Raw genomic sequence first — 26,132 nt, forward strand, 5'->3', positions numbered from 1 at the left:
GAATAGTTTGAATGACCTAGGTTATCCAGATAAAATATTCGGCCACATATTCTATCCTTTCTAGGCGATTGAGCACTAAAACCACAGAAATATATAAAAAAAACTCCGTAATGACGCTTGGAAAAAATCCGGCTTCGAAGGGTTAAAAAAATATGTCACGTAGAAATTGCCAATCATCAACCTCCTGCTCTGCTATGTCGCACTTTTTGTACGAGACCTACGAAATTTTCTTACTATATAATTGTCCACTCTACACCTAAAAAAGTGACGTGATTTTTAATGGTAAATGATAAAGTGTGACATTTCTTTTCCAGAATGGACAAACATCACTCAAGATCGCCCAGAAGCTGGGCTACATCAGCGTACTGGATTCTCTGAAATCAGTTACCGACACAGAAACCGCACCGGATCATGTCCCATCCGAAGAAAAATACCGTGTCGTCGCCCCGGAAGCCATGCACGAAACGTTCATGTCCGACTCCGAGGAAGAAGGCGGCGAAGACACGGTCCTCTCGGATCAACCGTATCGCTACCTTACCGTCGACGAGATGAAATCTCTTGGCGACGATTCGCTTCCAATTGACGTCACTCGCGACGAGCGGCACGACTCGAACAAGATGACTCAGAGTACGGACTCGCACCAGTTTCCGCCAACGGCCATGGAGGACTCCATCAGCCCGCAGCACATGTCGATGGTACAGTCGGGCATTTCCGTCACCGACTTTGCCGACAACATCAACATCGAGCGGCAGTCTCACATCGGGTAAGTAACGAGCCGCAGGTATCCTTCTTTCCCGGTTGAGGTCAAACACTATAACAATTCTAACCATATGCTGCCGGATCTACGCTGTGAACTAACAGAAAGCTACACTGGAAGAAGTGAGTACCCTCACGGCACCCATGAAACGTCTCAAAACCCCTTATTTCAAAACCTTCTTCCATCCCCTGCAGCTTCCTGGTCTCGTTCCTGGTGGACGCCCGTGGAGGAGCGATGCGCGGTTGCCGCCACAGCGGAGTCCGCATCATCGTACCACCTCGGTCGGCTGCGCAGCCTACCCGGATCACGTGTCGCTACGTGAAGCCCCAGCGTACGTTGCATCCGCCGCCGCTCATGGAAGGCGAAGCGCTGGCTAGCCGGGTACTGGAACTGGGTCCCGTTGGGGCCAAGTTCCTCGGGCCGGTCATCATGGAGGTGCCCCATTTTGCGTCGCTCCGTGGAAAGGAACGGGAGATAGTGATCCTGCGCTCGGACAACGGAGAAACGTGGCGGGAGCATAACATCGACATGTCGGACGAGATCATCCACGATGTGCTGAACGATTGCTTCGAGGCGGAAGGTGAGTCATTTTGATTTGTGTGTTCCTAAATTTCCTTGAATTTTTCGAAAGGTTGAAGCTGTGAAGCCTTGCTTATCGTTTCAATGAAAAATTGCGTACAACTAATGCGTAGAACTAATAATTGCGTTCAAATCAGTTATTCAAGGTATGAAGCCCAAAGCATAAACACTCTGTACAATATGTTCTCTTTTGTCGACTTCCACCTACCCAAGAAATCTGTATGTCAAAGGAGATTAGTTTTCCTTTGTGGAGCTCATACATACATATAGTCAGGATTCATTATACATGTCATCACCCCCTTTAAGCCCACCGTGATTTTTCAGTTGCCTTACATCTGATAGAGCTCTAAGCGAATCACAATGAACTGAATTGGTTGAAAGACAACAGAGAAATTGCGGTGGGCGTAAAGTGGGCGGTAACGTGTATAACGAATCCTGACTGTACATACATGCATGTGATACAGAGCTATAGAAAACTACTTTCCAAAGATGTTACAGATCATCCAAGAACTTCCGCGAATTAAGACTTTAAGATCTACAAGCGTAATAAACTTATTTTTGTTGCATTCCTGATACGGTGTAACATTCTACAGGTCCATGGCGCATAGTTCTGAAGAGAAGTTATTTTCAAGGATATTCTAGGGCAGTGGTCATCAAAATGCTGCCCGCAGGCCGCAAGTGATGTCCAGTTCTCTGTTGCCGTAGCATTTCTTGCAATGTTTCGTATGGAAGTTTTTCTACTCCTGAAATCATCAAGAATAACGCGTTGAATGATTCACAAATCGATCCAGGTGTTGCACTATGAGCAGTTGAAAAAGTGGACCTGAGGATCACTGTTCTAGGGCATCCATGCCAAGCATTGCCTCGAGTAAAGGCCTTAAGATCTATAAGTGAAATCAATGGGTTATTGCTAGATTACTGATGAAGTGCAGTGCATCCTATAGGTCCATGGAGCATGGTTCTGTAAACGTGTTCTTGGTCATCCAAGAACTTCCGCAAGTAAAGGCCTGAAGATCTACTAGCGTAATCAATAAATTGTTGTTACATTACTGATACGGTGTAACATCATACAGATTTATGTGACACGGTTCTATTGAGATGTAATTTTCAAAGATGTTTCAGGTAATCCAAGAACTTCCGAAAGTACAGGCCTTAAGATCAACATAAACATAATGAGTGGATTATTGTTACATTACTGATGCGTTACAACATCCTACTAGTCCATGGAGCTTGGTTCTGTAGAGAAATACTTTCCAAAGATGTTCTAGGTCATCCAAGAAGTTTCGCGAGTGAAGACTTTAATATCTACGAGCGCAATCGACGGGTTTTTGTTACATTACTGATACTGTGTAACATCCTACAGACGAATCGCTTTTGAGGATGCATTTTCTGCTAGAGCATGAGATATTTTTCAGTGGTTCTCCAACGACTGAAATGTCTTTGGAACTTTTAGAAACGCCCCTGAAATGAAAACCTGTTGAATCCTTCTGAAACGCCTCTCAAATGTTCGTTCTGGAGAAATCTGTATAACATTTGAAAAATCTGTATTTTTCTGTACTCTGTATCTTGTCTATATAGAAAGTCTCAAATCTGGCATCTCTGTTCTAAGAGCAAATTGCCTGGGATTTCTTTACGAATTCTTTCAAAGACACCTTCAGAAACTCCTTTATGCATTTATTCAGGAATTTCTTCATGAGTTCATTCCAAAATTCCACAAGGAGTTTCTCCTTCATGTATTCTTCCATAGGCATCTTGCACGGGGTTTGATTCAAGAAATGCTTCAGCATTTTTTACAGATACTTCTATAAGGATGCATCGACGAATTTCTCCTGGAATTTGTGCACAGCTTTCTTCAGTGATTCCATCATGGATTGCTCCAGCGAATTTTTCAAGAATTCCTCTATGGGTTTCACCAGACACTCCTCCGAGAATTTCTGCTGAGATATCTATAGAGGTTCCTCCAGTGATTGTTCCAGTGCTTTTTTCGAGGATTCCTCCAGGAATTTCTCCAGGGATTCCCAAAGGAATGTCAACAGAAATTCTATCAGATATTTGTTCCTTCAGAGATTTCTTCAGGGATTACTCCATATATTCCTTCGAGAATTCCACTAGTGATTGCTCCAATAATTCAATCTGGAATAATTCCAAGTATTACAGCAGGAATATCTTCCAGAAACTCGTACAGAAATTTTAAGCAGAGATCAGCTAAAAATTAATCCAGGAGTTCCTTAAAACATTATACAAAACAAACATTCTTTTGGGAGTTCACCCAAAAATTCCAACAAAAATTCAGAGACATATATTCCTTCATATTTTTTTCCTACAGAAACTCTTCCAGTAATTTATTAAGGAAGCTTTCCTGGGATTTCTTAAGGAATTCCTCATGGCATTGCTGCCGGGATTCCTCATGGCATTTCTTTAGGAATTCCTCCAGGGATTCACCCGGGAATTTCTTCTGTGTTTCTTTCAGGAGCAACTCCAGGAATTATTTTTAAAATTCCTCCAAGGATCCTCTTGGTTCCTCTTGGAATTCTTTCAGGAATTCCTCCATAAATTATCCAGTACTTCCTCCAGGAGCTGTTAGGGATTTTCTTAGGAATGCCTCTAGGAACTGCTTCAGGGATTCCTCCTGGGGTTGCTTCAGGGTTGCAGGGATTCCGTCAGGAACTGCTGCAGGGATTCCTCAAAGAGTTCCTCCACGAACTCTTCTTAGAATTCCTTCAGGATTTCTCGAAGGATTCCATTTGCAATTTATTAGGAATTCTTCCTGGAATTCCTCCCCGAAATTCTCAAGTGATTTTTGCATTAATTTCTCCAGAGGTTCCTCCAGGAATTATTCCAGGGATTCTGGGAATTGCTGCAGGGATTCCCCTAAAAGTTCATCCAGGGATTCCATCAGAAATTTCTCCTGGAATTCCCCAAGAGTTCTTGCAGGAGTTTCTCCTGGGATTGCTTCAGGAATTCTTCCTGGGATTCCTCCAGAAATTCATGCAGGCATTCCTCCAGGACTTCATCCAGGAATTTCTCCAGGGTCTCCTCGAGGACTTCCTCCAGAAACTACTCCAGGAATTTCTACAGGGATTCCTCCATGATTTTTTTCATTATTTTTATTTACGTGTATTTTAACGTTTGCTTATTCTACACTCATCACCAGGAATTAATCAAGGAATTCCATCATAAATTATGTCAGCAAATTATCCAAGAATTTCTCCAGTAAATCTTTCAGGGATTCCTTCAGAAATCCAAGAATTCTTCCAGATTTTCCTCCAGGAATTGCTGCAGGCATTCCTCCAAGAATTCCGCTAAAACTTCCTCCAGGAACTTCTTCAGGGATTTTTTCCAGGGGCTCCACGAGGAAGGATTCTCCCAGGGATTTCTTCAGAAATTCCTTCGAGGATTTCCCCAGGAATTTTTCTAGAAATTTCTCTAGAAATTCCTTTAGGAATTTCTCAGGCGATTTTCCCAGACTTTTTCCCAGAGTTTCCCATCACCAGGAAATAATCAAAGAATTCCATCATAAATTAAGTCAGCAAATTATCAAAGAATTTCTCCAGTAAATCTTTCAGGGATTCCTTCAGAAATCCAAGAATTCTTACAGATTTTCTTCCAGGAATTGCTGCAGGGATTCCTCAAAGAATTTCGCTAAAACTTCTTCCAGGAACTTCTTCAGAGATTTTTTCAGGGGCTCCAAGAACAAGGATTCTCCCAGTGATTTCTTCATAAATTCCTTCGAGGGTTTCTCCAGGAATTTCTCCGGAAATTTCTCTAGAAATTTCTCTAGGGGCCATCCATTAAGTACGTCACGGTCCAAGGGGGGAGGGGGGGTTTGTAAAAGTGTGACGAGCAATGTCTTAAGTATAGGAAAAACCCGTACGAAGGGGGGAGGGGGGGTTGAAAATTCCCAATTTGAGCGTGACGTACTTAATGGATGCTCCCCTAGAAATTCCTTCAGGAATTTCTCAGGCGATTTTTCCAGATTTTTTTTCCCAGAGTTCCTTTAGGGATTCCCCCTGAATGTTTGTTGTCAATTGTTTAATGTTGTTTACTATCTATATGACTTTAGCCTAAGTAGAAATGTTTTTAAATCAAGAATTAGTAATTAAGTTTTAGTCTGTGCGACATAAAAATCGAAGACTGTAGATAAATAAATAAATAAATTCATCCAGTAATTGTTGTAAGAATTCATCTAGAGATTCCTCCAAAAGAAAACCTCCAAGAATTCATCCAGGCATTCCTCCAAGATTTTATCCAGGAATTTCTCCAAGAACTCCTCCAGGAAATTCTCCAGGAATTATCCCAAGAATTTCTTTAAGAATTCCTCCAGCAATTTCACTTAGGAATTGATACAAGTTTTGCTCCTGGACATCCTCCAGAAATTATGTCAGCAGAAAATCTTCTAGAGTTTTTTTCAGATTTTTTTCCTGGTAATTCTCCAGAAATACCCTCAGGAATTTTTCAGGGATTCCTTCAGGTATTTCTCCAGGAATTTCTCCTGAGATTCCTTCAGGAATTCTTTCACGGATTTCTCCGTGAATTCTACCAAGGATTTTCCCAGGGATTCCTTCAGCAAAACCTTAGAGGATTCCTGCAGGAAACCCTCCATAAGATCCTTTAAGGATTCTTCCAGCAAATCCTCTAGTGATTTCTACATACATTCTTCCTGGAAATTCTTCAGGAATTTTTCGATGGATTCCTCCAGGCATTCCTCCAGGAATTCCTCTAGAGATTCCTCCAGGGATTTCTTCACAAATTTCTTCAAGGATTCCCCAGGGATTCCTTCAGGAATTCCTTCAAGGATATCTTCAAGAATTCCTCCAGAAATTCCGCTAGAAATTCGTTCAGGATTTTCTCAATGTATTTTTTTTTCAGAAATAGAAAAACTATAGAAATAGAAATCCACCAGAATTCCTCTGGAGATTCCTCTAGAATTGTATCCAGTAATTCTTTAAGGAATTCCTCTAGAGATTTCTCGAAGAATTCCATCATGGATTTCTCCAGAAATTCCCACTGGAATACCTCAAGGAATTCCTCCAGGATTTCATCCAGGAATTTCTCCTGAGATTTCATCAGGATTCTTCCATGAATTCAAGCAGGGATTTTCCCAGGGATTCCTCCTTCGAAGATTCCTCCAGGAAATCCTCCAAAAGTTCCTCCGCGGATTCTCCCAGGAAACCCTCTAGCGATTTTTTCAGAAATTCCCACAGGAAATTCTCCAGGAATACCTTCAATAGTTTTTCAGGGATCCCTCCAGATACTCCTCCAAGAATTCTTCCAGAGATTCCTCCAGCGGTTTCTCCACAAATTTCTTCAAGGATTCCACCAGGATTTTATTTTCGAGGATTGCTCCAGCAACGACGCCAGAAATTCCGCTAGAAATTCCTCCGGGGATTTCACAAGGGATTTTTTCAGAAATAGAAAAAATACAGAAAAAGAAATCTTCCAGAATTCCACTGGAGATTCCTGTAGAAATTTATTCAGTAATTCTTTCAAGAGATTGAGATTCCTCCAACAATTCCCGCAGGAATACCTCTCGAGATTCCTCCAGGATTTTATCCAAGAATTCCTCCAGGAAATATCCCAGGAGTTTGTTCAGGAATTTTTGAATTGCTCCACGAATTCATTCAAGATTTTTTTTTTCAGGAATTACGCCAGGAATTTGTTCAGAAGTTTCTCCAAGCATTCCTCCAGAATTCTCTCTAGAGATTTTCCCAGGAATTCCTTCAGGAATTTCTCCAAGAATTCCTCCAAGGAATCCAGAAATTTATCTAGACTTCTTCTAGGATTTCCTCATGAGATCTCTTCAGCATTTTTTCTAGGTATTCCTCCCATAATTTACACAAGAATTCCTCCAGGGATTCTACAGGGCTTCCTCCAGGCATTCCTTTAGGAATTGCTCCAGGGAATCATCTAGGTGTTTCTTCAGGAATTTATCCAGGAAGTCTTCCAGGAATTTCTCCAGGAATTTGTCCAGGAATTGCTCCAAGAATTCCGCAAGTGATTTCTTCAGAAATTACTCTCAGGTTCTCTTCAAAAATTCATTCAGAAGTTCCTTAGAAAATTTCAGAAAACCTTAAATCATCTCAACTTGCTTATTTATTTTCTTCTCCCTCCATTCACAGACCTCGCCCAACTGGACGAGCTGGGCGGTGGGCGCATCTGCCGCTTCGTCACCTACGACTTCCCGCAGTACTTCGCGGTCATCTCGCGCATCCGCCAGGAGGTGCACGCCATCGGACCGGAGGGCGGCATGGTATCCAGTACCGTGGTGCCCCAGGTGCAGGCTGTCTTCCCGCAGGGTGCCCTCACCAAGAAGATCAAAGTCGGTCTGCAGGTAAATTTGTTCAAACCACGCAAGGGGGTCGCGCCGGAAAAGCTGCGCAAGATCAGCGTCAACCACGTGCCGAAGAAGAAGCGCTTCTCGCTGATTTGGTAAAGTGTGCGTGGAGGCGGCCTGGTGTGGGACGTGGGGGATACGCGTGCATTCTGGTAGATGGTGTAGAGAGATGGGCAGGAAACAAGGCGGTTAGGAAAAATAATACGAAAAGGAGAGTGATTTCGGAAAGAAAATTTATGGTTCAGGAATGCTTCCAGGGATTTTCAAGGTGTTCATTTTATGTGGATAAATTAAGTTTTAGCTGCGTACGCGTCCAAATTGCATGCCCTCGTCGTCGTCATTATTGTGCAAGAAAACAGTATATCAAATCAAAATTCGCTTTTTATGGAATATTTTCGTAGTATTATTTTGCTCATAGCTGTAAGCGCTGATTCTTCGGCAACATGAAAGTATTTAGCATATTTTCTCCAGAATGGAAAACGAAGCATGAGATGCAATGACATTTTAGAGATCGTGCTTGTACACAACAATCAGGGGTTGAAAAATGTTGCATTTATATACGAAAAACTCATATTATTACTTATTCCAACCACATTCAATCTACCACAGTACACTATCACTATATTATACACTCGGAAATAATACACAGTAGAAACAATGAAAACATTCTCACAACGACAAGCTCTGTCATCTATTGCTAACGTAGAATAGAATCAAAACAAAATGGCCGAACCGATTGAACGTTTAGTTAGATTTGTGTGAACAAATCTGAATGAAAACGTCGATCGAATCTCGTCGGTTCATTACTCAACATATGTGCAATCCATTGAATACAATACTCTCATTGATTAGAGGCTTCACGAGGTCGAAGTCACACATCAATAACATAGTTCTATTGCAAATTAAAAAAAGGGTGCACCACACATACACACAAGCCATAATCAAACACATACACAAACATATAGAAAGCAACTGTTAACTCAAATTCTGCATTTAACATTTAACTCATTGGGGTGCGATTAGTTTGGTGAAAGTTCTTTAAAAATACCACATGATCTAGATACACGCGGTAACAGTAACCTACAAATAATTTCAAAAAGGGCTCCCAAGTCACCATTGTGGCGGAGCCAGTATTTTATTTTTCTTACTCACTCTCCTAAACATACACGAGAAAGAGAAAGATAAAAGAGGAGGCAGCTTGCCTCCTCTTTCATCCCGCTCTTTTCTTGTATGTTTAGAAGAGGGAGTAAGAAAAATAAAAAGCTGGCTCCGCAATTGCAAGTCACTAGGTACTGCAGCTTGGATAGAAATCTACTTCATCATATGCGCTGATTCCCGTCATATCGGACGGGAAATAGCCAATAACACAGCGCAACATTTTTTTTGTCTTAAGAACAAACTTATGTGTCTCCGAAGGATTTTGGGCCGCTGAATCCGAATCCGGGCTCAGATTTGCTCTAACACGTCACAATTTTGAGCTATACCTCAATTTATAGGGCAAAATATGCGATTTTGGGCTTTTTTGACTGCAAGCCATTAAGCAAGGAAATATTTTTTTTAAGCAATCAAAAGGTTAATTGGTCAATTAACATCTAAATTAACGACTCTTGCAAAATATTTTGTTTTACCTAATCAAATTTGATAGATTTAAGCATTTTATGTTAGTATGAAAACTTGCATGCAACTTTTGGAGGATGACTTGTATGGGAAATATCGTACTTAACATAAATCGCTTAAAACTATCAAATTCGATTTGGTAAAACGAAATATTTTGCATGAGTCGTTAATTTAGATGTTAATTGACCAATTAACCTTTTGATTGCTTAAAAAAAATATTTCCTTGCTTAATGGCTTGCAGTCAAAAAAGCCCAAAATCGCATATTTTGCCCTATAAATTGAGGTATAGCTCAAAATTGTGACGTGTTAGAGCAAATCTGAGCTGAGGATTCGGATTCAGCGGCCCAAAATCCTTCGGAGACACATAAGTTTGCTCTTGAGACAGACAAAAAGTTAATTTTTGTTACGCTGTGTAATTACAGATATTCCAACTTACCTTTACCAATCGCCCATCAGATGGAAGCAAAAATATGTAGACTATCAATAACCAGCCCTTTTAGTACTGGAAATCGACTAATTTGATTAAATAAATCACTTTTCTTCCTATCGGAAAAAAATGTAAACAAAAAGTTTCCTTCGCCTAGAGAGGATGCAAGCAAATGTGTGCGTGGATTTTCTGCATACGAAGCATCGTGTTTCACAACCACAGAGAAAAAAATGTTCGTTGCACTGCACAATGGTCCACGAATCAGATTTACGAGGAAAGATGCATTCAGCGCCTTCAAATGATTTTCTAGATAAATATGGTCTTTTACAAAGTTGTTCCTAAAAATAAGGCCCTCTTTTCAATATACATGAAAATTAGGGTGCTCCATATTTTCAAAGAAATTGGGAACCAAACTTTTTAATTTGCAAGAATAACTACATACATTCTTCTGGATAGTTGTAAATCTATCAATTTTGAGCAAGTTTGCTGAAGACACTTTTTATGTAGCTTTAAAATTGACCGATCTAGCGGTATTTTTCTGAATAAGCTTAGGGTGGTTCAAGAAAAATCGGTTTTCTGGCGTTAACTTTTTCAGTTTCGATTTTTCATCGAAGCCGCCCAAGAAACACTTGTAGAGCATTTGAAGACGCGTCGTTTCGTGCGCTGAGATGGTCGTTATCTCTTTTGGTTCAAAAGTTACAGGCATTTTTCTTCAAAAATAATAGTATTTTAAAACGGTGTTATGACGGGTTGAGGCAAACATAAAATATATCTTTTGCCCGTATCTAAAAGAAGAAATATTGTTATAAAACATATCAAAAAAATAGAGGGGTGTTATTTTTGTAACTCAAGTGAAAATACTTGAAAAGTGCTTATTTTTTCTAGAAAATCATCAATATCTTTTGAACGGAATGACGTAGCAACATTCTCAGCGCACGAAAATGTGCGTCTTTTAAAGCTCTAAAAATGGTTCCTAGAAAACTTTGATGAGAAATTTGAAACAAAAAAGATATAGCGTTTAAACTGTTTTGACCAAATTTGGAGCATTTTCCCATAGTTTTCATAGGGTGACAAATCGTTTTATTGCTTTATCTTTTTTGTTTCAATTTTCTCGTCAAAGTCGACTAAGAACCACTTTTAGAGCTTCCAAAAACGCGCATTTACGTGCGCTGAGAATGTTGCTACGTCATTTCGTTCAAAAGATATTGATGATTTTCTAGAAAAAATAGGCACTTTTCAAGTATTTTTCACTTGAGTTACAAAAATAACACCCCTCTAATTTTTTGATATGTTTTATAACAACATTTCTTCTTTTGAATGCGAGCAAAATATATGTTTTATGTTTGCCCCAACCCATCATAACACCGTTTTAAAAAACTATGATTTTTTAAGAAAAACACCTGTAACTATTGAACCAACCATCTCAGCGCACGAAACGACGCGTCTTCAAATGCTCTACAAGTGTTTCTTGGGCGACTTTGATGAAAAATCGAAATTGAAAAAGTTAACGCCAGAAAACCGGTTTTTCTTGAACCACCCTAAGCTTATTCAGAAAAATACCTCTAGATCGGTCAATTTTAAAGCTACATAAAAAGTGTCTTCAGCAAACTTTTTCAAAATTGATAGATCTACAACCGAAGAATGTATACAGTTATTCTTGCAAATAAAAAAGTTTGGTTACCAATTTCTTTGAAAATATGGACCACCCTAATTTTCATGCAAATTTTAAAGAGGGCCTTATTATTAGGGACAACTTTGTAAAAGACCATATTTGCCTAAAGACTCATTTGAAGGCATTGAATGCATCATTCTTCGTAAATCTGGCTTGTGTACCACTGTGCACTGTGATGGCCTATTATGCTCTGGTGGGCAAAAATATTAATTGACATATTTTGGTCGTTATTCTAAAGCTACATCCATCTCAATTTCTGTTCAATCGTTCTTTGAACACATTATTTGATTTGAAATTCGCGGAATTGGCCCGAATTTTCGAAGAGATCCTCTTGAAATTCCTTCAGGAGTTTCTTCTGATATTTAACCAAATGTTCTTTAAAAAAAAAACTCCGTTTTTTTAACTTTATAACGGAATGTTATATGTATATAAAAGCCCAGAATTGTCTGTACTCTCAGTCAACCAGTGACCGTATAAGATGTTGAATAAGATGGTAAAGTGGAGGCGATATGCGTACTTTTTACATGTGCCTAAATGGAGATATGCACGCTAGACCGATGCAAATTTTGAAGTTCTCGCTCCCCTAGGCTTAAACAATGCCATTTTGGGTTCTGATCATCCTACCAAAATTTGAAATTATTCGGATCAAATTTGACTGAGCACACGCCATTTAAAGTTTGTATGGAAATTACTATGGGAAATGTTATCTTTCATTTGCACAGGCTGTAGTATTTTTCTATGATGTCTTAAGAATTGAACCTATATTGATTCATATAGCTTACATTGTTATCTATCAAAATGCCAAAGACACATGACACGTAAAACCTATAGAAAAATTGTTATTCAATAAAATTTAATTTTAAATCTTTAGTAATGATATTTTACTTTCCTTTTTGGGAACACTGCGGGAGGAAAATTTTACCTAGTAGGCAAGGACAAATTGAGCAATGCAATGTGTCAAAACGAAAACAGAATGAGCTGCAATTGAAGGGGAACCGATGAAGGTGAACTGCTAATAAACATTTTTTTTCCTGTGATTTCCTGAAATTGTGATTCCGCGCACCAATGTAGGTGCCTGGCCACATCCTTATTTTCTGTATACCGATCCCCAAAGAGCCAACTATAAAAAAATCAGGTCACGATCTTACTACGTTTGATCACCATCACCATGAACTTCATCTTGTTATTGAGAGTTAAGGTTCAGTATGGCATTGGAAAAGCATTTTTGGGAATGATTGAGACATTTACTGGTTGAATGAAAATTAATAAACTTTAAGTATCAGTTCGTCTGTGGTTAAGGATCCCTGAACTCTATGGCTTAACTTTATTTAACAAATATATTTTTTTTTATCTAGTTCATTTATTTGGGGCTCAATCGCGTATAACGCTTTACGGAGCCGAAGATCTTTTTTTTGTACTTAATAGTATACACTATACACTATACATAGTAATAACTTTTTAATGATATCTGTTAGTAATGGGTGGAAGCCAGGGTACTCGTGGCAGCTCGAGGTTAGAAGGTCACATTTTGAGGGATGGACAGGGTAAGGATTGGGCTAAAGGTTTCACTGCTGCTCATCCGGGGGTGAATCGCATCTTGCTAGCGTATTCGGTGCCTTGTGGTGTTGGTACCAACTTGTTGTGGAACTTGGTCTTCCGGATGGCCAGGAGCAGCTTGGTAACACAAAGAGGACAAAACAGAGAAAAAAAAACTGGAGAAGAAAACACAAGCAAATTAAACTTTTATACCAGCAGAGCGAAGAAAGTCGAAAATACATCCCATGTATGTGACATCGCGGGTCCCCAACACATCTCTCACAAGAACAAAGGGTTGTCTACCTCGGGCCTCAAGGGTATCCAAAAGTAGCGCTCTGGAGGCGTCATTATCCGGGCATTGCCAAACTACGTGGTCGATGTCATCATAACCGGAACCGCACTTACTACAAACATTGCTCAACGCGAGGTTTATCCTGTGTAAATGCGCGTCTAGCGAGTAATGGTTGGACATAAGTCTTGACATCACGCGAATGAAATTGCGACTTACATCCAGACCATACCACCACACTCGCAAAGAAACATTAGGAATAATGGAATGTAACCACCGTCCCAGCTGGCCATCTCGCCAATCATTTTGCCAACTTTGAAGAGAACTTTGGCGAACAAAATGGAAAAATTCATCATGTGAAATTCTTCTATCATAGATCTCACCTTCCTGTGCACCCACCTTTGCGAGAGAGTCCGCCTTCTCATTGCCATAAATTGAGCAATGTGAGGGGACCCATACAAAGGTAATCTTGTAGGATCTTTCGACCAGTGCACCCATCTGCTCCCTTATTTTTGTAAGAAAGTAAGATGGATGTTTTACAGGTTTCATCGACCGGAGTGCCTCAATCGAACTAAGGCTATCCGAGAAGATGAAGAAATGGTCTACGGGCATGTTGGAAATCATCCCCAAAGCGAAATTGATTGCTGCCAGCTCAGCAACATAAACCGAACAAGGTTCCTGAAGTTTGCGGAAGGCGGTGAAATTTTCATTGAAGACACCGAAACCAGTGGATCCATTTATGCGAGACCCATCAGTGAAGAATCTCTTACAGGAATTGACATTTTGGTACTTTTCGTTAAAAATGCGAGGAATAGATAGACATCGAAGTTGATCTGGTATTCCATGAATAGCTTGTTTCATGGACAGATCGTATTTAACAGAGGAACTGTCATTAGTGAAGTGTACACGAGGAGGATTATAACTTGGTAGGCTTATGTCAGATGACATGTAGAACAGATAGATTCTCATGAATTTTGATTGAGTGTTCAGACTGAGCATTTCTTCGAAGTTTTCAATGACAAGTGTGTTGCTCACTCCACACTTGATAAGTAACCTTAGCGAGAGCTCCCAGAATCGGTTCTGGAGAGGTTTCACCCCTGCCAGGACCTCTAGGCTCGCATTATGCGTTGAGTGCATACAACCGAGAGCAATACGCAAACAACGGTATTGAATTCGTTCCAATTTTATTAGGTGGCAGTTTGCTGCTGAGTGGAAGCAGAAAGAGCCATACTCGAGAACAGAGAGAATAGTCGTTTTGTAAAGTTTTATGAGGTCTTCCGGGTGAGCACCCCACCATGTTCCGGTAATTGTGCGTAGAAAATTGATCCTTTGTTGACATTTTTGCACCAAATACTTGATTTGGGTACCCCAAGTGCCTTTTGAATCAAACCAGACCCCAAGGTATTTCGAAGTCAAAGACTGGTCGATTTCTATTCCCAAAAGATTGAGTTTCAGTTGGGCTGGGTTCCGCTTTCTAGAAAACACAACCAATTGAGTTTTTTGCGGAGCAAACTCGATCCCCAAATCTCTTGCCCAGATTGACAGATTATTTAGAGAATTTTGCAATGGTCTTTGCAACATTTCTGCATGTGGGCCTTTTAGAGAAACCACAGCATCATCTGCAAGTTGTCTTAGCGTGCATTGTCCTTCCAAGCAACTATCAATGTCTTTCACGTAAAAATTATAAAGCAAGGGACTTAAACATGAGCCTTGGGGTAGGCCCATGTAACTAATTCTGGAAGTTGACAGTTGTCCGAGATTGAAGCTCATATGTTTTTCTGACAACAAATTATACAAGAAATTATTTAAAATTCCTGGAAGTCCACTATTGTGCAGTTTTTCTGACAATATTCCTATGGAAACTGAATCAAAGGCGCCCTTAATATCCAAGAAAACTGAAGCCAGTTGCTCCTTTTCCGCAAAGGCCAGTTGAATATCTGTTGAAAGCAACGCTAGACAATCGTTTGTTCCTTTGCCCTTGCGAAACCCGAACTGTGTATTTGAAAGCAAATCATTCGATTCAACCCAATGGTCGAGTCGTGATAGGATCATTTTTTCTAACAATTTCCTTAAACATGATAACATAGCAATTGGGCGGTATGAATTATGATCAGACGCTGGTTTACCAGGCTTTTGAATAGCTATTACTTTGACCTGTCTCCATTCTGGCGGAACAATGTTATTCTCCATCAATGAGTTGAACAGGTCTAGTAATCGTCTTTTCGCGATATCTGGGAGATTTTTAAGAAGATTGAACTTGATCATATCGTGTCCCGGAGTGGAATTGTTTGATGAAAGAAGAGCCATAGAAAATTCCAGCATAGTGAAGGGTCTGTCCAGAGAACCGTCTCCTGAGGATGTTTCCCAAGAAATCGGTTGTGCTGGGACTGAGTCAGGGCAGACCTTTTTCGCGAAGCTAAATATCCAACGGTTGGAGTATTCGTCACTCTCATTAGAAGAAGAGCGGTTTCGCATGTTGCGAGCCACTCTCCAAAGCGTTGTCATTGAAGTTTCTCTAGAGAGGTCCTCAATGAAGTGTCGCCAATAACTACGCTTCTTCGCTTTCAGCAGGTTCTTCAGCTGTCTTTCGAGCTTAGCATACTCTTGAAAAAGATCTGAAGTACCATGCCTACGAAAAGCTTTGAAAGCATCAGATTTTTTAAGATACAACTGGGTGCAATCATCATCCCAGCCTAGTGTGGCGGGTCTTCTTTTGAAAGTTGCACTTGGAACTCGTCGTTTTTGTGATTCTAATGCACTCTTGTATATCAGTTCTGACAGGAATCGATATTCATCCAAAGGTGGGAGGGGGTTGAATGATTCGATGCCAAAAGATACCGCTTCTGCATATTTTTGCCAATCGATATTCCTTGTGAGGTCAAAGGGAACCTGAATTGGTTGGTCTGACCTTTCACTATTATGCTTTATGGTGGTTATAATGGGCAAGTGATCACTACCATGAGGATCCTCGATTACCTTCCACAAGCAATCGAATGATAGTGAACTTGACCCCAGTGATAGGTCGAGACGACTTTCTTTGCCGTCAGATGCAATACGTGTCACTTCACCTGTATTTAAAATGTTCAAATTGAAATCGTCGCACAAATCATAGAAAATGGCCGCTCTATTATCGTCATATGGTTCGCCCCACCCTGTACCATGTGCGTTCATATCACCCAGAATTAAAATTGGATGTGATAGTGCAGCAACCGCATTCCAAAGATGACGGCGGTTAATTGAAATTCTTGGAGGAATGTAAACGGAAGCTACGCAAAGTTCTTTACCCTTTACGTTTATTTGGCAAGCGACGATTTCTACGCCAGGATGAGTCGCGATTGGAATTCTATAAAATGAGTAAGTCTTTTTGATCCCCAAAAGAACCCCTCCATAATGGTCATCTCGATCCTGGCGTATAATGTTAAAATCGTGGAAGTTGAGTTCATCTTCAGAAGAAAGCCATGTTTCACAAAGGGCAAATATATCACAGTCAGAGTTGTGAATCAAAAACTTAAACAGGTCGATTTTTTTCCAGGAATTAGCTCTGGAATTCCTGCAAGAGTTCCTTTTGGGATTCCCGTAGGAGTTTCTTTTGGGATTACAGCAGAAGCTTTTTCTTGGATTTCATTCAGAGTAGTCATCAGTAATTCTCCGAATTTTACTTCTCAGAATTCTGAAAAAATTTCTGCAGGGAATCTTGATTCTGAAAATCTTTGGTGTTCCTTATTAGAATCCTCTAGGAGTTCTCTTAGAAAATTCTCCATTTTTAATAGAAACCTTCGGGGGTTTTTTCTAGGAATCCTCCAAGAGTTCCTTCAGAGAACCCTCCAGGACTTTATTCTAGGAATCTCCAGGACTTCTTCCTGGGAGCCCTTCTAGAGCTCCTTGTGGAAATTCCTCCAGGAATTCCTTCTGATATTTACTCAGATGTTCCTTCGGAAATTTCTCCGGAGTTTTTTTTTTAGAGAATGGGGATATTTCAAGATTTTTTTTTTTTCTGAAATTATCAAAATTTCTTTAGAAGTCACATCTGATGTTCCCCTAGAAGTTCTTTCTGGAATTCCTACAAAAGTTTTTCTGGCATTTCTTCAGAAATTTATTCTGAGATACTTGTGGATTTCTTTCAGAAAACCCCTCTGGGATTGCAAACCGAAGATTGAAACACCTAAAAAACAAATCGTCCACGAATTCCTCCAGGAACTTGCTCTGGAATTCCTCTAGGAGTTCCTCCTGGAATTCACGCAGGAGTTTTTTCTGGGATTAGCAGGAGCTTTTTCTGGGGTTCTCGCCAAAGTTCCTTCTGGAATTTATCCATGAATTCATTCTTGCATTCCCCCAAGAGCTTCTGCTGGATTTCATCCAGAGTAGGCTTTAGTAGTTCTCCAAATTTTTCTTCTCGGAATTCTACAAGACTATCTGCAGGAAATTTTAATTCTGAAAATCGTCTAGGAGTCCTTTATAAGAATCCATTAGAAGTTCTTTTAGGAAATCCTCAATTTGTTTTAAAAATCTCTAGGAGTTTCTTCTAGGAATCCTCCAAGAGTTCCTCCAGAGAACCCTCCAGGAAGTCTTTCTGTGAGCCCTTCCAGAGTTCTTCTGAAATCCTCTAGGAGTTCCTTGTGGATTCCTCCAGGAGTTCCATCTGATGTTTGTTCCTTCGGAAATTTCTCCGGGGTTTTTTAGATGTTACAAGGTTACAGCGGGGATATTTCGGGATTTTTTTTGAAATTATTCTAGAAATGTCTTCAGAGGTTACGTCTGAGGTTGCTCAAGAAGTTCTTTCTGGCATTCCATCAGGAGTTCTTTCTGAGATTTCTCAAAGAGTATCTTATGGCTTTCTTTCAGAAAACCCTCCTGGGATTGCCAGCCGCAGATGACAAGACCTAAAACACCAAATTCTGGGATTCGGCCACGAATTTCTCCAGGAGTTTACTCTGAAATTCCTCCAATAGTTCTTTCTGGGATTCCTGCAGGAGTTTCTTCTGGGATTACAACAGGAGCTTTTTCTGGAGCTCTCGCATGAGTTCTTTCAGGAATTTATGCATAAATTCATTCTTGGATTTCTCCAAGAACTTCCGCTGGATTTCACCAAGAATCGTCTTTAGCAATTTAGCAGATATTCCTGCTGGGAATCATGCAAGAGTTTCTGCAGGGAATCTTCCAGGGCATAGTTCTGAAAATCTTCCAGGTGTTCTTTATTTTAGAAATTTCTCCAGGGTTTTGTTTCTAGAAATCTCCAGGATTTCTTTCCAAGAATCCATTAAGAGGTCCGTCAGAGAACCATTCTTGTGGAAATTCCTGCAGGAGTTGCTTCTGATATTCATCCATTTTTCCGGGGTTTTTAGACGGGAATTATTCATGATTTTTTTTTAGAAATTATTCTAGAAATTTCTTCTGAAATTTCTTCAGAAGGTGCTTCTGAGGAGGTTTCCCTTGAAGTTCTTTCTGGAATTCCTTCAAACATGTTTCTAGCATTCCATAAGGAGTTCGTTCTGAGTTTCCTCAAAAAATTCCTTCTGGGATTACGAATTGAAAACTGCAATACTACTAAAGACCTAAGTTCTAGGATTCGTTCAAAAACTGCTCCAGGACTTCTGTGGGATTTTTTCAAGAGTTTCTTGTGGGGTTCTAGCAGGAGTTCCTTCTGTACTTATTCATAATTTCGTTCTATGGTTCTTCCACTGGGTATCTTTCAAGAGTTCAAAAATTTCATTCTAAGAATCCTCCATGTGTTTCTTCTGGGAATCCTTTAGAAGTTCCATTCCCCAAGTGTTCATTCAGGACTTTATACTCTAAGGATTTCCAGAACTTCCTTCTGGAAACCTTGTTGGGATTTATTTTAGAAATCATCCAGGAATTCCTTGTGGCAATCCTCCAGAAGTTCCCTTTGGAGGTCCTTCACGAGTTCTTCGAAGTAGTAGCTTTTTTTGTTATTCGATTCCTCCGGAAGTTTCCGTTGGAATTTCTTTTAGGAGTTTCTTTTGGGAATCCTACAGGTATTCCTTTTGGAAATGCGCCAGGAGTACCTGGATAAATCTCTAGATCGAATTCCAAGATTTAGCCCACAGAAACACACATTGTCGGAGGAATCTTGGACTAAACTTTCACAGGAATCCTTAACAAAAAGTTCTGACGAAAATTATGGAAGAATGCAAAGAAGAAGTCCATAAAGGAATAAGGACAAAGCTCCAGAAGAAATTCAGTAGCACTTCTTGCAGAAATAATTAATTCCTAGTGGAATCTCCGATTAAGGAATTTTTGGACCAATCCACACTAGTAACTCCAGGAGGACTCCCCAACACAAATTCCCGATGATATCTCCAGATGGCATTGCGGGAATGTCTTGCTAAATTGCCCAAGAGGTTTTTGATAGAATTAATCAAAGATAAAAAAAATCCAATCTTATGAAGACATTCTTGGCTAATCGATGCTGTTCATTCAAAATAGGCATATTTACGTGGAAACTAGAACATTTGGCCGAAAAAATGTAGCATTTTGTTCAATTTTGAAGAGTTTAGAAACACCACCCTACCCCCTTACGTCACAAGATTGGCGCCTATGTTTACCAATAGTGTTCACTGGGGAGGTTTACAATTCTTCAATATGTATTTTTCACGCGCTTCAAGCAAATGAGAATTTTAAAAGAAATCAAAAACTAATCGCACCCTACCACATACCCAATTTAATGTATACATTTTTTCAGAACTAAGTATTACAAACTATGCCAAAGATATTAAAATCGAAGAAACTATTTGATCTCAACGCGAATTACCACGTTTCAAATGTCATTGATCTCACATACACAATTATTGAATTTCAATTTGTTCAGGTTTACATTTTCACATAACGTGCTTATTTATACCAAATCAAATATTTATACTGTAAACCACTTTACCGCATGTAACCCTAGCAGTAAAAACACTGAATCGTTAATAACATTAACATTTATCCAATCTGACAGTTGTAAACGTAAATATTATGCTATAAGTCGAAGTGCGTCACACAAGAAGATAAAAACTAAAACAATAACATTTCAAAAAGTCAGTAACAAAGATTGCTAGTCGACTACTACTACTACTACTACTATTACCACTACATGAGAGTGCCCAATAAATTTAGTTCTTTTGATGAAAACTACCCAAAACAACAGCTGGTTTGTTTCATTTCCTTGTGCCGTAATTTTTCCGTTATGTTGAAATCCCAGCTCTGAATGCGGTCCATTTCCAACTTCTTTCGTTTTTTCCCCGTTTCCGCTAGAATCAAGCAATCAAAACAAAAACAAATCCACGAGGCAGGGTTGTGCGATATATTTTAATAAAACTATCAATTTCACAAGTTTTTCAATAGGAAATTCCAAAAATCCAACAACAAAAAATCGCGAAACGTCGCCACTCAAACCGACACTCAAAAGTGCTAAATTTATTGGGCATTGATGGAATGCTCATGCTACATCCACCTCGTACAGGTGTGTGGTAACACGATGAAGCAATTAATTGTTAATCCTCAAAAGCGAAGAGAAAATACTAAATACTTGAAGCCGCTGCGCCACCGTTCGTTGCCTGAGATCATTTTTTTCGTTCTAATTTTATCGACATATTGTTTTATACTTCACATTTGGTTTGCGCCCTTTTTCATTGAGTCAAGCTTTCAGTTTCGCTTTCATGATCACTGTTGATATGCTTCTTCTGGAATGTCAATATTTTAATTAAATTTCATTTGCTCCTTCACTATTCTTACACTTAGTACACTTCGAAAATAGTTGATACAGAATGAGATCTAATTAAGTGTAAATCATAGTATTTCATTCGGTTATGGTCATCATTGGTAGGAACATACGATAAAATACGCCTTGCTTCTGATATTTGTTTATGTTTTGATGGTTGATGGTTCAATGGTTGAAAGAAATAATTTTACCAATCTTTTCATGCAAAAACTTTTTAGTATGATGACAAACAATAATACTGAGCCCGTAAACTAAGGATGACACAATAATACTGAGCCCGTAAACTAAGGATGACAAACTTGACAATGTTGGTGAACAATTGGTAGATCAACTTACAATATCTGCACAGACACACAAACTTAGCTCTACGGCCAAAGCTACATATCAAATGATACAATGTTCCATAATCTGATTCACAACTACTGGAATCCGTATTCGTGCATAATCTACAATCGACATGGATCAATTGATTGTATCATACTTACCTTATCGGTCAGACCAAGGCCTGAGTGTATACTGTTGTACGTAGGAGTCGTCTCTAATTGACTCTGTCCATTGCGTCTCCAGTCACGCAATCTGCACATCGTCCTCCACTTGATCGACCCACCTAGCTCGCTGCGTACCACGTCTTCTTGAGCCGGTCGGATGACTCTCGAGAACCATTTTAGTCGGGTAGCTATCCGACATTCTGATGACGTGACCCGCCCACAGTAGCCTCCCGATTTTCGCGGTGTGGACGATGGTTGGTTCTCTCAGCAGCTGATGCAGCTCGTGGTTCGTTCGTCTTCTACAAGTCCCGTCTTCCATCTGTACGCCGCCGTAAATGGTACGCAACACCATCCGTTCGAAAGCTGCATAGTCGTGGCCATAGAGAACTATCGGTCTAATCAGCGTTTTGTAGATGGGGAATTTTGCTCGTTCGTAGAGTTCTGCGCGGAGTCCAAAGTAAGCTTGATTTTCTGCCACAATGAGTCGCTGAATTTCTCTGCTGGTGTCGTTGGCGGTCACCACTAAGCCCAAGTACAAGAATTCTTTAACCGCCTCAAATGCATCACCATGAAGATTCGGAATAGCGGGCGTGCCCATTGCCATCACTTCGTCTTCGAGACGATAATGACTTAATTCGCCTTTCTTCATTCTTTAGTCGGATGTGCGTTTCCGCCATCGTCTCATAGCTATCTATCTCTCAAGCTATAATATCAATAAGGAGATTCAGGAAACAGCGTAAACTGATTAAACTGTTTCAATGTCACGATCACCAAGGCAATCTTTGATTATTTCATTCGCAATTTCATGAAACATTTCAATTAACAGATAATGATAGCTTACGCAGTTATTTAATCTGCTTAGTAAATACTCCTAATATCATCGGCGAAGCAGCTGAACGAGCTTCGTTAAAATCGTACCACTCGTGTTTATCCCCGATCTCGTTATTACACTTTCCTAAAGCAAAGTTAAACAGCAAACACGAAAGACCAACACCTTGCCTAAACCCTCTGAGATTCGAAAGGACTCGAGAGTGGCCCTGATACTTAAACTATGCACATCACTCGTTCAATCGTTGCCTTGATTAATCATGTCAGTTTATTCGGAAATCTGTATTCGAGTAAAATCTGTCATAACTTATATCGATCAATTGTGTCATACGCCGATTCAAAATCCATGAACAAGTGATGTGTGGGCACGTTGTATTCGCGGCATTTCTGTCACACCTGACGGATGGTGAACATCTGGGCTACAATGGGCCACCCATCAATCCAACCTGATATTGTAGTAAGAAGCGCTCAATAGTGTGATCGAGCGGTAGTTCCCGCGATTTAAGTTTTCACCCACGATACCTTCCATCCATTCCTCCTCCCTACTCATTCTTTTTGATGTCAGGGGCCGGAAGCCTATCATCTTTCGCGCGTAGCCCTAGATCTGATACCTCGCCATTTTATGTGTGCTTGCAACGTCGCCATTAAAGTACTCATCGTAATGCTGCCGCCACCTCTCGACCACCTTACGCTCATTAATGAGAAGATTCCCGTGATTGTCTCAGCATATGTCAGCTTGTCACACAAAGCGCGAGCGGTTCAGCTTCTCGTAGAACATCCGTGTGTCCTAAGTACGGTACAGCTCTTCGTGATCGCGTTCTTCCTGCTGGCGCTTATTCCTCTGTGATTCGGAGCCACTAAGCTGAGCTTCGCAGCCGCAGCGGATCTGATGTCCTTCCAACCATTTTCAGGTGTAGCTACGTCAAGCTGCTCTTCCGTTGTTAGGGCCACTGCTGACTGCTGCGCGTAGTCTTTTTTTTTTCTTCTAAACTATAGGGGGAAAATCTGCTCAACAGACACCCGAACAGGAAGGTCCGGGTAGTGTGGGGTTAAGGCCGTCTTCTACAACAAAAGTAAAAGCCAGGACTATTTTCTCCTCGACCCTCAAGGTTAGCTGCGTTGTCTGCAGCAACGAATATCGAAGACTCGCTTTGGAGAGTCAACGCGTCACCTTCTCTGTAGCTCCAAGACGATGTGGGTCATAGAGAACCCGCATGACCGAAACGTTGTAGATACTGTCGAAAGCAACTATGGCCTGAAAGGGAATCAACCTATGGCTCCACCTTCCTTTGATGGAACTGTCCCACTTGCGCTGCCATTTGTCCATAGAGGCCAACCTGGCAGTCCTCAGGGTTGTTACAAGAATGGTGGGAAAAAATCCGCGCCAAATCCGCGCGATTCAGGGAATAAATTTGCGCCAAATCCGCGAAAGTGTGAAGGTAAATTTGTGTTTTTTCGCAATTTACGTTATTGAAAAAATCCATTATATCCATTAAACTGTAATGGACTAGTTAAGTGCTGGATGAAGAAAAAACTTTTGATTCGTATATCAACGCAACTCATCTTGATTATCGTAAGCTTTCTGCAAGTGAGTTGAAATCGTTTCGGCTAAACTCTAGTATTTTTTTTTCAAAAACATTCCTTAAAGATCCATTGGGCGATTTTTGATTAAAATTCGTTAGACAAAATCTCAGGAGAAACATGCCTAGGTACTGGATTCGTGGAAAAAATATATTTAAAAAAAAACTGGGGAAATTTGAAAGGCAACTGAAAAACAATAAATATATTTCTGGAAAAAAAAATCTTTGAAATAAACAATAAACGGGCAGATTTTCTTTATGTATTTCTGAATATTTTTGGAAATAGTACCCGATACATTTTTTTTTAAATTTTGTAAAACAAGCATGAATTAGAGAAGGATACTCATGAAGAATTCTTATTAGATCACTTCGCTTCACTCCCACAGATCACTAATCACTGGGAAAATCGTAGAAGGACAACGTTGAAATTTGTCAAGATTTACTTGCCTGAAGTCCTTTGAAATTCCAACAGGAGTTTCCTGGATTTTTTAGGAGTTTCTCCAAGAATTCCTGCAGCAATATACCCAGGAATGCCTGCAGAGATCACCCAGATTTTTCTTGCCAAAGTTTTCACTAACAATTCTTGCAATGATTTACATATATGCCTTTTCAAAAATTTCCTCCAGGATTCCCCACAACAGATTTTTCCCGAAATAATCTTAGAATTTATTTAGAAATCTCTCTTGAAAAGCAGGTGATTTTCAAAATTGTACCGGTAATTCGAGCAAATAATTATCGGAACTACTCTTCCGGCTTCTGATGAATAAAATTTCTGGAAACAAATTTGTTTTTTTTTTATGAAACTTGTATCCATAGAAAGTTGAAAAAAGATACACATTATAACCCAACGTCCGCACATACCGCAGTGCGAATATAGATTCGGATCACTACTTAGTCGCTGTATGCATGCGCTCAAAACTTTCGACAGTTATCACCACGCGTCGAAGTCGAACGCCGCGGCTCAACATCGAGCAACTTCGTAACGTAGAAGTGGCTCAAGACTACGCGCAGCAGTTAGTAGTGGCCCTACCAACGGAAGAGCAGCTTGGCGCAGCTACACTTGAAGATGGCTGGAGGGACATCCGATCCGCCATAGGTAGTACCTCGGCTACAGCACTAGGCTTCGCGACTCCGAATCATAGAAACGACTGGTACGACGGCGAATGTGAACAGTTGAAAAACGAGAAGAATGCAGCATGGGCGAGAATGCTGCAACACCGTACGAGAGCGAATGAGGCACGTTACAAACAGGCGCGAAACAGGCAGAACTCAGTCTTCCGGATGAAGAAGCGCCAGCAGGAAGAACGAGATCGCGAAGCGATGGAAGAGCTGTACCGCGCTAAGGACACACGAAAGTTCTACGAGAAGCTGAACCGCTCGCGCAGAGGCTTTGTGCCACAAGCCGACATGTGCCGAGATAATCACGGGAATATTCTCACGAGCGAGCGTAAGGTGGTCGAGAGGTGGCGGCAGCATTACGATGAGCACCTCAATGGCGACGTTGCAGGTACCGAAGGTGGCGTGGTAACAGATCTAGGAGTATGTGCACAGGACGAAAGACTTCCGGCCCCTGACCTTCAAGAGATTGAGGAGGAGGTTGGCCGGTTGAAAAACAACAAAGCCGCTGGAGCAGATCAACTACCAAGCGAGCTTCTAAAATACGGTGGAGAAGCACTGGTGAGAGCACTACACTGGGTCATTACCAAGATTTGGGAGGAGGAAGTATTACCGGAGGAATGGATGGAAGGTATCGTGTGTCCCATCTACAAAAAGGGCGACAAGTTGGATTGCGGAAACTACCGCGCGATCACACTACTGAGCGCTGCCTACAAGATACTCTCCCAAATTTTATGCCGCCGTCTATCACCGATTGCAAGAGAGTTCGTGGGGCAATATCAGGCTGGATTCATGGGTGAACGCGCTACAACGGACCAGATGTTCGCCATCCGCCAGGTGTTGCAGAAATGCCGCGAATACAACGTGCCCACACATCACTTGTTCATCGATTTCAAATCGGCGTATGATACAATCGATCGAGAACAGCTATGGCAGATTATGCACGAATACGGATTCCCGGATAAACTGATACGGTTGATCAAGGCGACGATGGATCGAGTGAGGTGCGTAGTTCGAGTATCAGGGACACTCTCGAGTCCCTTCGAATCTCGCAGAGGGCTACGGCAAGGTGATGGTCTTTCGTGCTTGCTGTTCAACATTGCTTTGGAGGGTGTAATAAGAAGAGCGGGGATAAACACGAGTGGGACGATTTTCACGAAGTCCGTTCAGCTGCTTGGTTTCGCCGATG

The 26,132-nt window shown here is 40.7% G+C and overlaps 2 protein-coding genes across 2 annotated transcripts in view; both read left to right on the forward strand.

Annotated features, from left to right (window-relative positions):
* Positions 1-20,345, forward strand: part of LOC109423438 (ankyrin-3) — a 234,757-nt gene extending 214,412 nt beyond the window's left edge. Inside the window, exons 8-11 of the mRNA XM_062858790.1 lie at positions 315-763; positions 862-879; positions 952-1,337; positions 7,456-20,345. Of these exons, the coding sequence (XP_062714774.1) occupies positions 315-763; positions 862-879; positions 952-1,337; positions 7,456-7,769 (1,167 nt within the window). The 3' untranslated portion in view covers positions 7,770-20,345. The remainder of the gene's footprint in view (positions 1-314; positions 764-861; positions 880-951; positions 1,338-7,455) is intronic.
* A 3,266-nt stretch (positions 20,346-23,611) lies between these two features.
* LOC109423432 (ankyrin-2-like) overlaps positions 23,612-26,132 on the forward strand; it is an 85,336-nt gene continuing 82,815 nt past the window's right edge. Inside the window, exon 1 of the mRNA XM_062857429.1 lies at positions 23,612-23,686. Within this exon, the coding sequence (XP_062713413.1) occupies positions 23,612-23,686 (75 nt within the window). The remainder of the gene's footprint in view (positions 23,687-26,132) is intronic.

The sequence above is a fragment of the Aedes albopictus genome, chromosome 3 (assembly GCF_035046485.1).
Source record: "Aedes albopictus strain Foshan chromosome 3, AalbF5, whole genome shotgun sequence".
Classification (NCBI taxonomy): domain Eukaryota; kingdom Metazoa; phylum Arthropoda; class Insecta; order Diptera; family Culicidae; genus Aedes; species Aedes albopictus.